The sequence below is a fragment of the Passer montanus genome, unplaced genomic scaffold (assembly GCF_014805655.1).
Source record: "Passer montanus isolate IOZ18808 unplaced genomic scaffold, ASM1480565v1 scaffold72, whole genome shotgun sequence".
Taxonomy (NCBI): Eukaryota; Metazoa; Chordata; class Aves; order Passeriformes; family Passeridae; genus Passer; species Passer montanus.
The window spans coordinates 3,320,208-3,337,011 of record NW_024372370.1 but is presented as its reverse complement, the minus strand read 5'-3'; the positions used below and the strand labels follow the sequence as shown (position 1 = coordinate 3,337,011).

Sequence of the window (16,804 nt, the reverse complement as noted above, 5' to 3'; positions counted from 1 at the left end):
AGGTAAAAATCTTCTGTGCTTAAGTAATTCCACAAGGAAAACACCAAAAGCAGGGACAATTTCACTTATGAAGCCTTCTGAGGTTCAAAGTGAGACAAACTCCAGCCACTGCAAGGTGACCACGTACAGCAACCACCAGAGTGCATTTGCAGTTAACTTATAAAAGAAAATTTAATTTATGTTAATGGAAAAAAAGAGAAAGGAAACAAGCTCTTGTTTCAACAACACGAATATAATTACTGTTATCAGAATGTAGGGTTTTCTGTAATCAGAAAAAACATAAATGCACACAGAACAACTACAAATAAAGGTGAAAAGTTCTGTAAGTTGGAGTTTTTCATCATTTTTAAATTTAAAGAAGTCAGCAGTTTTCTGAGCTGTGCTCATACACACTCCTGAAAATAGGCTAAAACAGCAGTAAGTGGCAAACAGTTTTGGAATTATGTAACATTTATGCTGAGATAGAAGATATTCCATACATATTGGGAAAGATAAAGAAAATAAACCCAAAAATGCTCAAAGCCATATATACCTGATCTAGATTTGACAGACTGTTTGGATCCTGACTAAGAGCCTGGTACTGGCCCCGAAGCCTGTCTCCAGCTGCAATCTTCCTGAACTTCTTCAGATCCACAACATACAAGGCACTAAAAGGAATAAAAAAACCCAAAGAAATAAGATTTCTCGGGGTTCACCCTCTTTTTGATAACAGTAATAAAAGTAACAAGAAAGTAAAACATGTTCCCATCCTGAAGGGGTATTTTTCTTTATTAAGTGGCTGAAACTACCATAAAGCAGTGAAATCAATGCACCATCAGAATTCCTGCCTTCTTCATCTCTTAGAGAATGGCTCATGAATGCTTCAGTGAATGGCTCTTGAATGCCTCAACACCAACACCCAGATTTTAATCCAATTCCCCAAGTGCACAAGAAGTGTGCAAGGGGCTGTCCCACCTGATGTGGTACTTCCTTTTGCCGAGGTGTGAAGCCCAGTACCCCGATTTCCAGAAGCGGTACCCGTCCATCTCTCTGCGGCTGTCACAGAAAGGGGTGTATCCATAGGGAGCTCCATTCAGGTCCAGGTCTCTGAGCTCTTTCAGGTCACTCCTCACAATCTAAACAAGAATATAATTTAGTACTGTTTCTGTGAGGATAGGTATTGCAGCAGGCTTCACTATGTTTAATTTTAATTTGAAAAAGCCCCTCAGATGCTACATCAGTGACGTATAGATGAACTATTCCACTGGGAGACAGCTGCCCAATTATTGTTCAAAAATTATTATTTATTACTGTTTATTATATTAACAGTGGCCATCTGTGTAACACATTTATTGAGTAAATTCTATAAAACTGGCAATATTTTTTTAATTCACAGACCAGTGTTTCTGGTTGCCCGATATAAAATTCCTTAATTAAGAAACATAACTTTTGAAATGTACCAATCATGTCCCTTCTAAAGAATCCTCCTCATTTGTTACCCACCTTGAGCAGTCCAAAATTATTGCATCATTTGAAAAATCCTTGTATCCAATGGCACTTTCAAAAAGAGGTTTTAATGACATTTACAAATGCCCTTTATTTGCTAATCAATCCTTCTTCCTTCAAATCCTACTTACCTAATTTAACAGTGGTAAAAAAAAAAGTTTTAGCTATTTGGGAGCACAGAGAAGTCCTTACAGTAGTTAGGACAGACAACCAGTGTTCCTAGATGGTGTATCCAGGTGAAATTGCAGAGAGTTGCAGTCTGCATTGCTACACCTAAGTTTAATTTATTCTTGAGCTTTGGAAAAGGACCAAAATACATCAGAAATTATCTCAGGGTTTTTAATAACGTTGTGATAAACTCTTCAATGCCTCATCTGAGACAGCACTTTGTCTTTCAGTACATTACACAATGATCATTCCTGAATGAAGGACTGCATGCAAATTCAAAATAGAGATAGGATTAATCTTGAAGAATTTCAGCCATCTAGAAATTGTTCCAATGGTCCAAATCACCTTAGTGGCCATAGAGGAGAATTCCACTCACAATCAGCCCAGAGATGGAATCACTCCAATATGCTTTCAGTGAAATGCACCTTTAAGATCACACACATCTCTCTAGGCACCTTTCTCTCCACAGAAACAATACAGGACAACTCAGTACAGGGAAACTCTTAATGTCCACATGACTGAGGACAAGTGAAATTCTTGCTTTTACATTCTGCAACACCACTAGTTCTGTCTGTGCAACTGCAATAGTCTTTCAAGACCAACATCTGAATAAAACGGCCACAGAGAATGAAACTGGATCAATTTATGCCCAAATTAATTCCTCATACAGTAATAAGCCATTATTTTTTTCTTACCTGGTCAGCATCAACAAATATTATTTTATCCACAGCCAAAGGGAAGAGAACATCCAAGAAAAGAATTTTGTAGCCCCAGATAATTCTTTGTTTTTCTGTCTGTTGATGAAGCCAGCGGGGCCACTTATACTGGACCAGCTCATACTTGAACCCATACTTTTTAGCCATGTGAGGAATTACATCCTAGAAGAATAAAAAGAAGAACAAAAAAACATCAGGTGCACATGTATGAGACACACAAGGACTCTAAAGGAAAAGGAGTGAATGCTCCAAGGCAGCTGCAGCTGTGTTGGCCTTACTGACTACATAATTTTTTAGTTTTAAATGTTCCCTTAGTTTTAACAGTACCCTCAGCTACACCAACAGAAATAGCATTTCATGCAAACTCTTGGAGACTATCAAAAGAGAATAAATTATTATAATTTATCACTGGGCTTCATGTCCCAGAAGAGAAGAACCTTATACCTAACACTGATATTTAACAGATTCAAGGATTATTTTCCACTGGGAAAATTTAATTTGAATTATATACTTAGTCAAGTGAAATTAAAACAAAATTACTTGAAATTTTAAAGAAAAAAAATAAGAGGAAGACTTCTACCTTAAATGTTGGGGAGAGATAGTTTTTCAGAAACCAAAATTTAACTGGTGTTTTTGTATGACGTAGGACAGAAAGCATCATAATTCTGTGGAAATACAAGTCTACAATAAACAAACAAATACACATGGGTCATTAAACTTTAACTGCACTTAGAAAGTACTAAAACTCCAAGCATAATTTCTTTAACCCAATTTAAGTTGAAATTTTTATCTACTTCTAATTAAAAGCTTTAAAGAGCGTGTGTTCAAGGGCACTTTGAGATGGCCTTATTTGATCCAGATTGGCTAAGCAATGGTAGAAGGAACAATTTCAAAAGTGCATCTATTAACACGCTTTATTCTAGGAGAGGTGCCTGACTAAATCAGAATAATAGTTAGTACCTTAAATATTAACTTGGCCACTGAAATAACTTATTTTAGAATCTATTGGTTGAGTTTAATATGTTACTGAAAAGAAAAAAAAGAAAGTTTAACACAGACTGACTGTCTTCTGGAAACCCTTAATAACTGTAAGAATCACTGTTCTGGGCTCAATTATTTTTCACTACTGTGGTCTTTATTTGGTGTAACCAGGGAGATAAGCAGTGACTTACAACCTTACAAGAGGTCAAGTCTGCCTTAAAATCAAGCCATAATGAACTCGAAAATAAGACAAAGCAGCAACTAGGACATTTTACTTTTTCTCCTTTAAAGTAAACGTGTCTTTCCCTTTGTGAAGGTGGTTGCAGGTTGAAGGAAAGAAATACATGTTCAAACTTCAGATGACTCAGCCATCAAATCACCAGTGCTCAAATCAGAAAAATAACACAGATGGTTGTGAAGAGATCAGGCAACACTGTAAGAATTCCTTAAAAGCAGTCACTGCTCATTGAAAGAACCCTGAGATGCCATATGTGCATGTAGAAAATCCAGTTTCAACACTGTAAGAATTCCTTAAAAGCAGTCACTGCTCATTGAAAGAATCCTGAGATAAGGCCGTATGTGCATGTAGAAAATCCAGGTAGTATGAAACACAAACAGACACAACTCTAATGAAGTCACTTCTGTTGTGTCTTTACACAGAGAGGCTGAGCTTCATCTTTTATGCTTGTACTTCACACATGAAAGACATTTTCTGTCTTCAAAGAATAACGGTATTTTTGAACATCTATATGTTGAATCACTTTGTTCTTAAGGATTAATTTAGTTCTCACTGTACAGAACTTTTCTCGGTTTTGAAAATGTATTACTTAGATGTTTAAAAAGTCAATTTCTTTAGGTTGCTTAGTTTTACTAAGAAAATGTAGAGTATTGCTATGAAATTGTTGTTTCCCCTTTTACCATTCCTTACCTTAAGAAACGTTCATATAAATGGCCTGAAGCAACAGAAAAAATGTTAAGAACATCACTTTTCTTTTCCTTCTCATCAGTTGGAAGTTCTTCTGAAACTCTAAGAATTATTATAAATAATTATATAACGTAAAAATTCTGCAGGAAAAAAAATCCTACTAAATTATCATTAAGCTCATAGAGAACTGAAAATAAAAAAATACACAAAAGAAATACACATCCTGCAGTAAACAAATACATTCTACTTCCACTGCACACGCCTAGGCTTAGGAGTTATACTGTTCCCCAGAACATTCTCATAAATTTCAGAGGTCTGTGGTGATGGGATTTCCCAGTGTTTTTTGTAACACTTGTTGAATTCTTCTTCAGATTACTCTGATCCTGTCCCTAGAAGCTAACCTGTGTATTTGAGGTATGTTGTAGAGAGGTTTCTGTTTCTGCTGCACAGCATTCTTTGCTTGTTTTGAGTACCAAAGTTTACCAGGGCTGTTTTTTAATCACGTGCACACATGCAGGGGATGGTGGTTACAGTCTCCCTCAGGCACTGCTTCACAGATCTCAGAACTGCAGAGCCAGATTGGTTATAGTTATCAAATGGTTATCAAGCCATTTGATACTGTTGGAAATTTACCTCAATAGTCTTTTTTTGTGAGATGAGTCATTCCTCACTTAGATTGCATGAGTCATCCTATTACTTTTTCTTCTGGTTATATCCATTTTAAAAGTATCCTTTAGAAAGTGTAAAAATAGGTATCTCATAATCTTTAAGAGCAAATAAGACAAGTCTCAGATCTCCAATGTATTCAAAAGAATTCAGATCACTCCACTGATACAAAGCTGAAAGCTCAGAAATAGCTGAGAGGCTGCAATGTGTTTAAGTGGTGTGAATAATCTTTTGAGAAACCCACGTTCTATTCACTCAGGCATGGTTGAAAGAGAGAGACATCAGTGGAGTGGCATTGTCTGCATGGTGTGGCATCTTCAAAGAAAACAGACAACCTCTCAACCAGCACTGAACTCTCACAGGCTAAACAGACTGCAGCTCACAGGTCCAAGCAGTCAATCTCCTTTCTTCCTGACTTTTTGTCCCATGACTTATATTTAGTGATAGCAGGACTGAAAGAATGTCAAGCTCTTTATAAAGCAGCCATCACATGTGAAAAAAGAAAATTGGGGTTTGATAAAAGGATCTTGAAAATATTGATTCTGCAAAGCTGTACAGAAAGCAGAAATTTCCCAAAGCTGCTGGGCTGACCTTTAAGGTCACATGGGAAAAGCAGTCAGTGGGAGAAGGGCAGCTCAGGTATGAAAGGGCTTGGGCAAAGTGGTGTGCACATCTCCCATGTTAGAGCACACGTGGGATCCTGTAATGAACAATGTGCAGGTCGGTATTCTTTTCATTCTGGGATAACAAAAAGGAAGGGTATTGGACAAGATCCTAGATGGCAAAAGGCTGACAGCCTCAAATCATGCCCTTGAGCCACAATCTTGAATCACTGGGAAGAGCAAATAAACTTCACTGGGTGAGTGGCTTCCTTGGCCCAGCCAAGCTCAGAGCATGATGAATGCTACTGTGATAAAAGGCAAGACCTGGAAGGCTGACCTCTGCCCTTGTAACCTTCTTAGAAGGAGTTAAGATTTTGATCTCTGCACATACATCCTTTGATGCAGCCAATTAGAAGTGGGAAGTTTGAAGTCAATGAAAAATTCCTTCAACTAACATCATTTTTCAGAGGAACCTTTGTGCAGCAATGTGGGTCCAGTGTGGAAGAAATTTTTGAGAGTCGTAGCATAGTAGTCTGGGAGGGTCTCTGAATCTAGTCAATATGGGTACAAATTGCAAAAGGGAAATTGAGGTTAGATAGTAGGAAGGAATTCTTTAGTGTGAGGGTGGTTAGACATTGGAACAGGCTGCCCTGGGAGGCTGTGGCTGCCCCATGCCTGGCAGTGTTCAAGGCCAAGCTGGATGGTGCTCTGAACAAGCTGGTCTAGTGGGAGCTGCTCCTACCCGTGGCAGGGGGCTTGAAACTAGATGATCTTCAAAGACACTCCCAACCCTTAACATTCTGTGATTCCATTGTAACAATAAAATCATAAATGGTAATAAACACAAAATCAGCAACAGACACTCAAGATAATCCCAGGTCTGAAGGTACTTGTGGCACAAGTGGCCTCATCATGAGACATTCAAAGCTGGAACAGAAGCCAGTCCTGGATCTACAAGAGAGGTGTGTACAGGACTGACTGGAGCCAAGTGATTAGTAGATAAAGTAGAATGGTTGTGCCCTTTCTTTATTTTCTTTCGCAGTCTGTGACTGATAACCATTGCCCAACCTACTAAAAACTGAAGAAAACAGCAAACTAGAAATACTACAAAGTTATTAGCCCCAAATGTAATGCTTGAGATGCTTATTACAATTACTTAAAGAACTCAAAAGTAAAAGGTAAAAACACTTGAGATTTCATAAATTATGTCCAGGAGCAGACAAGCAGCATTTTCTGCTTTCTGATGTTCGTTTGACATATCTGAGTACCACATAAGTAGCTGGGATTTTCACATTGAGACTGATTCCCTGCCACAGCAAAATAGAAACAACAGCCAAAGGAGAAAATGAAGAGAAGCTGGAAATACAAAGGAGGGCCTAAGAAGGGAATAAAAAAGGAGATTTACATGACATTACAGCTTGACTTTCCCCATTTTTATTTACATTATAAATCTCTTGGAGAGACTTTTTACACATTTGTATCAGTATTAAGTAAGAAAATTTACTTGCTATGAGTAATAATAAACATGTCCTGGAACAGTTGAATTAGAATCAAGTTATGCATTACCTTGCAACTGATTCCACATTTCCTTTTTTTCCTGTTGTTCCTTCTGTAAGAAGCTCTTCATTCAGTTTATCAGGCTTTTTCTGTACCTATTCAGTAAAATAAACGCGTTTGTGCAACTTGGGAAGGTAGTTGATAGTAATTACTACTTGTATTGTGATATCTCACTGCAGTGTGCTAACTGGCTGGAGCCACTAAGTGTGGTGATTAATAAATCAGCCAGCATGTTTCAAGCCCTCTGTACATTTTTATGCAAACAACAACTACAAGTGTGGTGAATTTTATCTCGTTTTCCTCCCTCACAAGTTTATGATCCAGCCATTAGCTGGCAGAAGCGTAGCACCTCACAGTGGAACTTACCTGAGAGGAAACTGTCATTTTCAAAAGCCCTTCACAGGGAGAAAGTGACAAATTTATCACTGAAACATAAGCTCTTGCATCCTTAAGCAATTTCTGCTGTCTTATCCAGATGCTTGTAGTGGCTCAAGATTAATTTCATATACCACCCCAATTTCCTTGATTAAAAGAAATCTAATTGCTTTTGAAAACCAAATAGCTTCTTACAACCTGAATGTGTGAATCTAATCATATTAATTTCACACGTTTATATTGTCAAGCTAACATAGATTTCTGTTGACACTAAATCATGAGTCTTCTTAGCCAATGCTCCTGAAGCCACATCCTACAGATCGGTGAAGTGATTCTAGAGTTCAACTGAGTGGCAGAGCTTACATATTCTAGTTATAAGCTTAATACACATACCATCTTTCACATAAAATAATATTTCTATTTTGGCTCAAAATAGGAAAATTAGGCACTCTTTTACCCATTCTCTGTTGTTTAAAGACAGGCTCATCATGCTCCAGAGTCTCACACATTTTCCCTGGCTTCTGGAAACGTTCAGTTACAGGACTGGGGATGAGACTCATTTCTGATGTTTTAAAATATTTACAAATATTTAAAAATATTTAAAATATATAGTGGAAAATATAGTGTATGATGAGGATCTTTCTCCTTACTATAAGTGGTGCTCCATTAGCTGTTTTTGATACATCTAATGAAAGTAACATAATTTCATTGACACAAATTTGGTTGCCTAGGGTAAAATTCAACACAACTGATTTTGACTTCCACTCTGGAATCTGGACTTTGTGTAAAATCTCTCCTCACTCACTGGAGAGAAATGGATGCCTCAAGAGGTCATTTTCCTAGTTTAGATCCATATCTGAGCAGGGATGAGCAGTCCTTTGGACCTTCTCCTGCTAAGCAGAAAGGGATTTAGGTCACCAGGCTACACATTAAGTCACAAGGCTACACATTTGGGCACCTTGAGCTAGATGAGATAAATGTTATCTATGTTTAACATCTACTTAACAAATCTCCCACACAATTAGTACAGCCTGATTGGATCAAATTAACTACATTAATTTGCACATCCTTCTTTTTAATTATACAAAATCTAAATTATGTATTTCAGTATATATATTTCAATTAAATATAGCTTGAGACACATAAGCTTAAGTCATATTTCATACCAGGAAACACTGCATACATACTTGAACTTTGATAATTTTGCTTCTGAAGTTGTTTAATACCACAATAACGTCTGTCAGGTCAGCCACAGAATCTGTTCCTTCATGGCTGTGAGGAGAAAAAAAGCCCAGGGAAACACATTGTCTCATTAAAATATGCATTGTTGCTTGGGTTTAATCAGAGAATAACGTCTAGAATTGCTGATATTTACTGAAAAAAATTACTTCACTTGCATCTAATTACAGTTCAACTTCAAAAACACTGAGTTTTATTCATCACTGGACATTGCCCACAGTCATCGCCTTCACTTTTTAATTTGAATTTTCACAGGAAATTTACTAATCAATGAAAGACTGCAGTAAGCTAGAGATAAACACATTATTATATTTATTTTATATATATATATATATATATATAAATATTCAAATATTAAAAACTTAAATTTATTTTTCGAATATGGAAAACGTCTAAGAAACTGTGTGATGGCATTGAATGGATTTTTAAAATAGATCTGCTTTTAAAAGTATAGGGAAGGCTTCATCACTGGACATTGCCCACAGTCATCGCCTTCACTTTTTAATTTGAATTTTCACAGGAAATTTACTAATCAATGAAAGACTGCAGTAAGCTAGAGATAAACACATTATTATATATTTTATATATATATATATAAAATATTCAAATATTAAAAAATTAAATTTATTTTTCGAATATGGAAAATGTCTTAGAAACTGTGTGATGGCATTAAATGGACTTTTAAATTAGATCTGCTTTTAAAAGTATAGGGAAGGCTTCATCACAGTGCTCAGATAGTGAATATTGGCTTTCCCCTGGCTGGCTTTGGAAACTGTGCCCCTGAAGACACAGCTGTGCAAGCACCACAGGAACCTCTGCCCTGCTGAACATCAGTTTAAAGCCATTCAGGTGTCTCCAAACTACTGCAGTCCACAGAGTAGTTAATATGAAAAATGTTACTGTGATAGAGTATAATAACAACTTAATTTTCAAATTTTCTTGTTTTACACCTCAATAGCCCCTCAATATATTTCCCTTTCAACCTCTTCTATCAGCATTATGTGGGCTCCTCTTGCTAAAGCTACCCACACAAAAAATGGGCTTAAGAAAGTAACCTGCTACCCCTTAGGCTTCATTTTTTTTCCCCTAGAAAACAGAAGTATTTAAATCTTGTTTCAATGTGTATCATACCACTTCCCTGAACTGCAGGATTTTATACATTCATCTGAATTTTCTATTTAATACATTTTTTTGTAAAATGTGCCTGTAATCACAAAGTCTCATGGAGATGGCCTATCCTTGAATAAAACAATGTTCAGAATTATCTGAACTTTTCTACTCTCTCTTGGAGTTTTATTTTCACACTTTTAAAATATCATACATATGCATACCCAGCCAATGGTCTTTGCATCACAGGGATGTATAGTGCTCAGATATAAATTCAATTTTAAATAAAGCGTGTCACCAAAAAGTTCTAAAATAGTAAAATTTGATCCAAACACAAACTGCTGATAGCAGCATCCAGCCCTATGTTCCATTTTTGCTCCCAGTGTTCTCACAACCAATATTTTCTCTGTTTCTCAATATATTCACTCAGTTACCTCAAAATCCCTATGCTATGAATTGTGTAGGTAGATACAGAGGATTCTGCTGATAAAGAGGATTTTCCAGAATCTCTGCAGTATTCTCAGAGTGTTTGGTTTGGATGTAAATTCAACAACATTGCTTTGTCTCCCTAAATCTCTTTCATGGATGCTTCCCTGTGGGCTCCACCTCTACTGAGTGCCAATTGTTTTACTTTGCACAGAACTCAGTGTGATGAATTTCTGTCCTACTATGAACAACCTTTTTAAATCTAAGCAAAATATCTTGCATACTGACAGCACTATGACATATGTAATAACAGCTACCTTACCATTATGTAATTGTGAAAAGCAAAACATGTCTAGCAGACTATTTATGTCCCAACTTTAACTTCAAAACACTTAGATGCTTTTAATACAAATACAAGTAAGTACCAATATAATACAAATTATCATTTTCCATATAGGGAACAAAAGAATTTGGGTTCAAGAAATGGAGATCCTTTTAAACCTCAAGCCCAAGAAACAAACATACAGCTCCTTTCCTAAATTATAAAAGATACACCTTTGACTAGGCAGTCAGCATGACATCAAATTATAATAATATCATATCTTATATCTAATATATCTACCTGCCTTTTTAAAAAGTAAAATATTCATCATATATATATCTTTAGCTATAAATAATTTTTTGCAATCTTATCTCACAACACCTAATTGTTTTCCTACCAACATCAAAGTCCCAATAACAAGCAGTGCTCAGATTATTGCTGAGTATAACGATTTTGATTTTCCTAATATTCATAGTAATTTATTAATACCAAATTGATTTACAAGTGTGACTGCATCAATATAATGATCCTTGTTAGAAGCAGTCTTTAAGAAGAAAGAGGTAGCTTATGTCAAATATTATGTATTTACGTATAGAAAAAATAAATTACTTCCAACTATGAGAGAAGCAAATAAGATAAATACTGAGATGTAGAACATTCTAAAACTCCCTTTGTAATGTGCCTCAAAGAAAACAGGTTCATTTCACAGTTCAACAGGAGAGGGTGTGACTAATATATGTGGATGGAGAATATACTGCAACAGCTCTTAGCAAAATTCCATCCCATTAAACAGTTGCCTGAGCTCTGATAGCAACTTCATCCTATTAATACTATAAAAGAAATATCAAAGACCCTGGTGCAGCCCCACAAACATATTTTTCCTGTTGCACTTTAAGTCTACAGTTTGAATAATGAGATGAAATAAATTGCATTGTTTAGATTCCTCATGAGGTATTAGTTTTTAGTAACTTAGCTGAGTTCAATTAAACCCATTTGTGTTAGAGGGTAAATGAGCAAAACCCCAGCAGATAATTTAAATTTCCTTTGATCCAGGCTAGAATGTAGAGTGGTTTTGTTTCATTTTGTTTCATTATTTAACCCAACTGCACCTCATTACATTATTTTTTAAACCATGCTATCTTATATAAATCACTTTATATTTCTTAAGAATTAAATGTTAAATTAGACAAATGGTACAGATACAGTTGGTGGAGATTAGGTGAACCTCTAAGGGTAAGGACTATGTTTTTCTGCTTTCTCAACAGATTGTGATTTCTAAAAAAAAAATAAATTGAAAATTGCAAACAAACAGAATTAATCTAACATCCCATTTATATTTCTCCCTGTAACACTGATATTAACTAAATGTTCAAAACCACAATGGGGTTCATTAAGTTTTTTGGTTTTTTTAAATAGCTGATAATTAACAACATATGGAACTATGTATTCCTGGGCTTCAAGTAATAATAAATATTTTACAAGAAATAAACCTATTTCAAACCACACAATTACTTTGAGGAGAAAATGGATAACAGGAAAAGGAAAAAAAAAGGAAAAACTGAAGTAGAAAGTAAATAAACAATACTGCTCCTCTAGAAGTTATTATATCTAAAGCTTCAAGAGAAAGATCTCATAGGCTACAGAACTATGCTTTTACATAAAACATGGGGAAAAAGTGATTCTTCTAAGGAATAGTTGGAATGATGGTGAGCACATATATTCCTTTACAGGAAAATCAAAATCTGTATGGAAATTACAGATACAGAAGCCATAGAGATGTCTCCCAAATGCCAGTTACAGGAATACAACTTTCCTTCTATGGCCAGAGGTTTCTCCCAAGAGAGGGAAATGTGGTGCAGTTAACATGCAGCCAGGGTCTCAAAATATAGAAGGGTGCTTTGATATCCTAAGGTGGAGGTGTAACCACAGTTAGACAACTAAGAAACAGTCAGAATTAACTGAAGAAAGAAGTCTAGAACTTGAATAACTACAATGCTACTGTTATAAAAAGATGCCACCTATAAATATACTGCATTCAGAGGCATCCTCAGGGCTGGAAAAAATTGTGAGAGGGAAATTCGTGGTCTTTCCTCCAGCTGATCAAGATAGTTCTGGAGAGCAATGCTCCACTGGACATACTCTTGAAATTACATATTAACTATGCTGGGAATGCCCAAATATTAATTAACATAACTGATATTTCTACAGAATTTGGCGCCATTGTGTGATAATGCTAACCATGCATGGAACTGACAGGAAGATGTCTGGTAGCTGTGTAACTGTGTAGTAAGGGACACTGTTAGCATCTAGTCTAGCTGAACAGCTTAGGTTTATTGTGCATTAATATACTGAAATGCCTTCAAAAACATGAAGCCATCAAACAACAACTAACAATACAAGGAAGTAAGATATTCCTTACAAACTTTAAATCATCATTTGCATCTTATACTTTTTAATGCTATCTTTGCTCACTTTCCTTCAGTGTTGTCAGTTTTTTTCAAACTATGTTGCACTTTCAGGTTAATTTTTGTTTCCAAATGATGGATTCATACTTACGAAAAAACCTGATAAATCTCCTCAGATCTTCCTTTACGCAATCTCAGTGTCCAAGCACCTGGATTTGCTTTCAGCTGAAAATACCCCTAAGTAAAAAAGACAGGCACTTGTTCTGGTTGCATTTCAGACTCAACCATCTTCATATACAGAAATAAACTACTCAGCATTTGTACTAGCCCTGAAAGAAGTGTGTCAGTGATGCAAGAACTATCACCTTTCCTGCAGGTCTGTTCAAGGACAGCAAGTAAAAGAGCAGCAAAGAAATAAATTATTGAACAGATCCTAAATTGAAAAGCTTCTTTGAAACTCCAAATTTTAGTCTGGAACAACTTTCAATGCAATTCCTTCCCATTTTAGGAACACTGTAAATGCTATTGCTATGTTAAAGTCACAGAGAGCAAGCTTTGAAATGTGAAGAATTGTTAGAAGTTTCATCATGCCAAACATCATCTACTGTTGAATCCATATTGAATAATTGTGCAAAAATCAAAGATTCACAATTTATTAAGTATTCCCTATGATACAGTATTTACAAAGACTAGAGAACAGCAGATAGGTAAAACGTCTTATTCATCAAAATCCTTTCCTATCAAATTCCCATAGCCAATAGAAAATAAATCTTTCACTTCAGAAGTCACATGGTCTTCTGCTCTACAGACTGCTAACACGAAAACTAATTACTTTGCATGATGAGAGAAATTCTCAGGTGTGGGTATGTCCCACCAAGGCTTTCAGCACTTACCTGAAGCATCTAAAATGGGAGTCTTCTTTTGCCTGGATCATTGTGTAACAAAAAGGGTTATTTGGTTATTTTAATCTCAGCCTGAATATAACTGCCTCCTACCACCTACTAGAGGCAATTAGGCTGCCAGTTTAGGCACTTCAGGCAAGAGTATAAAATTAGGCTGTATTCAAACCTATACTGCATCACAGGAGAGAAGCCGGGGGGAAAGCTCAACAAATTGGAGATGAGCTCAGCTCCAGGATGTGCCTGTTACTTTTAGCATTACTAAGCTTGCAACACAGAGAAATGGATCTAAAGAACAAGATGCTCATGAAGAATTCTCACAAGATGTGTGCAATTGTCATGACTATTCCTGTACTAAGTACTTACAAGGTTGGCCATCACAATAGTATCAACCATGACAGGATTCTTCTTTGTGCCCAGAGTGAACTGTAACCCTCGAGGAGGTTGTGCAGTTGTCACATCAAAGCAATGTCCTTCAAGCAATATGTATTCCAGCTCATATTCTGCTATAACTGCCCCTTTTATCTATGGAAGGAATGCTTCATTAATAAATTAAGTCACTTAACCATGTGGGAAAACCAAAATATTACAGTCACAAACATGTTGTGTGGGATTTACCACAAGGTAACTCTGACAGTCAAAAAAACCCAAAGAAAAGTCCACCCACAGGAACTGAAATCAATTATAAAACAGGTATCCAAGACAAAGAGGAAGGATCACTCTCTGGAGGGACCTTCTCTCCAATCCCAGCTTTACTTTCACAATACGCTTATCAAATACACAGCTTTGGTCAAACACCCTCAATATCTTGCATAAGCTTATTGACTCGCACAAATCTAATGATTTTGAAGATAGGGAATTAAAACAGAATTAAGTAATAAGTGAAAGAATTGTGAACTAAAAGAGGGTGAATTATATTTTGAACTGCATTAATAAACAGTCACATATTCCAGTTTATATGAAGTTCTGGGTTACAAGAACTAGGAAACACAAAGAATCCTTTAATTGCTTTACTTTTATCTTAAATGCAGTATTTCTCCAAACACAAAACTCAACATAGCAGGTATATTGCTTTAACTCGTACTTTGCATTCTGATTTTTTTCTATTCCATTGCTTTCCTTTAAGACTTGTCTTTTTTTTTTTTTTTAAGAGCGAAAAGGAAGACAAGATGATGACAATAGAAATGGTAAAATCTTGCCTAAATAATCGATTACCAAAGGAAGTATTTCAGGAGAACTGACACAAGACAAATCTTGCAACATTTCCACTTCCCTCTGGAAGTAGAAGGGCCAACACAAGTTTTACAGTGTTTGTAAACTATTACTTACTTCCTGCAAATGAATGTTATCAAGGTCACAGGAACTGTTTACTGCTTCAACCAGCCAGCTTTCAGGAGTGATCATGTTTAGGGTCAAAAGAGGTGATTCTGGCAATTCTAGGAATTTTGCTACAGGTTCAGAAGGAAGGTGCTTATTGATTCCATAAGTTAATTCTGGTTCCAGAACAAAACGATAGAAGCTGTTGGAAAGAAGTTGACAAAACACCAACTTTTAGTGAAATATTGAGTTTAAACATGAAGCTCTTCTAAAATATTTTAAAATATAGTGAATATTTACCAAGCCTGATTAAATTTAGAGGCAAAGTAGCTCCTTATTCTTTTGGAATATCAGCAGACAATACCTACAGCATCTCAAACGGGCTGATGAACACAGACCAAAATGCTTTTGGTAATTTTTCTATGGATGTGCCTGTTTTCCATTAACACTCCAAAGGCTATGAAAGCGAATACCCAAGAGGTGCATCTAGATAGCTGGACTGTTAGTAGCCTTGAACTCTCAGAATCTGTATCACTGAACTATGCAGAAGGACTAATCTCTATTGGAAGAAAAGCCTTTGAGAATGGCTACTGCCACTAGCAGCAGCAAGGACAGAGCAGAGGAAAGGTAGGGTTGCTCTGTTCCTCTCCAATTCCTATCCCAATTATTCCACAAGTAAAAGTTTTCCCAAGCACAAGGAAAGAACCAGGCACCAAGACCTGCAAAGTGCCCAGCTTCAAAAGCCATCATAATGATGTTCACACAAGACTCATAATTAAGACCCTCTTGTGGAACAAGAGACGTGAGTAATTCCTCTCAAAATGCGTAAAAACTAAGGGCATCTGTTTTGTGGGCAAATGATTAATTCTGCAACCCTCTGGCTAAAGGACAGGCACTACCACCAGCCTCTCTAACAGGTAATTAGTAATATAGGTGTTAGGATTATAGCCAAGGAGATGGCTGTACTTAAATATCTCTCTTAGAGAGAAAGAAATCCTCTCGGAGGGAATTAATTTCAATGTAAATGTCTATCACTGAATTAGTGAACCCTGATTTTTACACACAGGTAAAATAAGCTTCAATTTATAGGAGATACACTCAGCTATCATATTCTCAATGAAATATAACAACATCTCAAATGCAAATAACAAATAACAGACTGTAACAAATGCAGACTGTATGTTTATTGGTAGATACACTCAGCTATCATATTCTCAATGAAATATAACAACATCTCAATATAACAAATGCAGACTGTATGTTTATTCAGATGAATTTAATTCTTAGGAGTACTGAATCTGTACAATTCATTACACAAACAGTGGGCTATAAAGAAGGGAACAACTTAGACAGATAATTCCCCTTTGCAACTTTTCACAGGCATAAAAGACTCTGTTGGTTTATTTAAGGCCTGTTTATGAGAGGTGCATCTGATGGACTAGATCATTTCCCTGTGGTACCATGCTTGACACATTAGAACAAGAACTTCTCTAAAGAAGTGCAAATTGCTTAGGTAACATTCAGTGGAAAATGAGTCAACAAAAATAATTCAGAAACACAAAGCAAAGTTTACTTTTTAAGAAAATATACACCATTAAGGTTGTTTTTCCAAAA

At 36.1% G+C, this 16,804-nt stretch overlaps 1 protein-coding gene across 4 annotated transcripts in view; it reads right to left on the bottom strand.

Annotated features, from left to right (window-relative positions):
- Positions 1-16,804, bottom strand: part of UGGT2 (UDP-glucose glycoprotein glucosyltransferase 2) — a 79,339-nt gene that overhangs the window by 6,536 nt on the left and 55,999 nt on the right. For 3 of the 4 annotated variants that reach the window (XM_039730457.1, XM_039730458.1, XM_039730459.1), the window contains 10 exons: positions 15,203-15,392; positions 14,240-14,398; positions 13,126-13,211; positions 8,663-8,747; positions 7,110-7,195; positions 4,279-4,377; positions 2,950-3,034; positions 2,349-2,531; positions 955-1,115; positions 533-647 (listed from right to left, as the gene is read on the bottom strand). In XM_039730457.1, coding sequence (XP_039586391.1) covers positions 533-647; positions 955-1,115; positions 2,349-2,531; positions 2,950-3,034; positions 4,279-4,377; positions 7,110-7,195; positions 8,663-8,747; positions 13,126-13,211; positions 14,240-14,398; positions 15,203-15,392 — 1,249 coding nt within the window. Of the gene's footprint in view, positions 1-532; positions 648-954; positions 1,116-2,348; positions 2,532-2,949; positions 3,051-4,278; positions 4,378-7,109; positions 7,196-8,662; positions 8,748-13,125; positions 13,212-14,239; positions 14,399-15,202; positions 15,393-16,804 lie in introns of all 4 variants that reach the window. The other variant, XR_005629992.1, reaches the window with a different exon arrangement.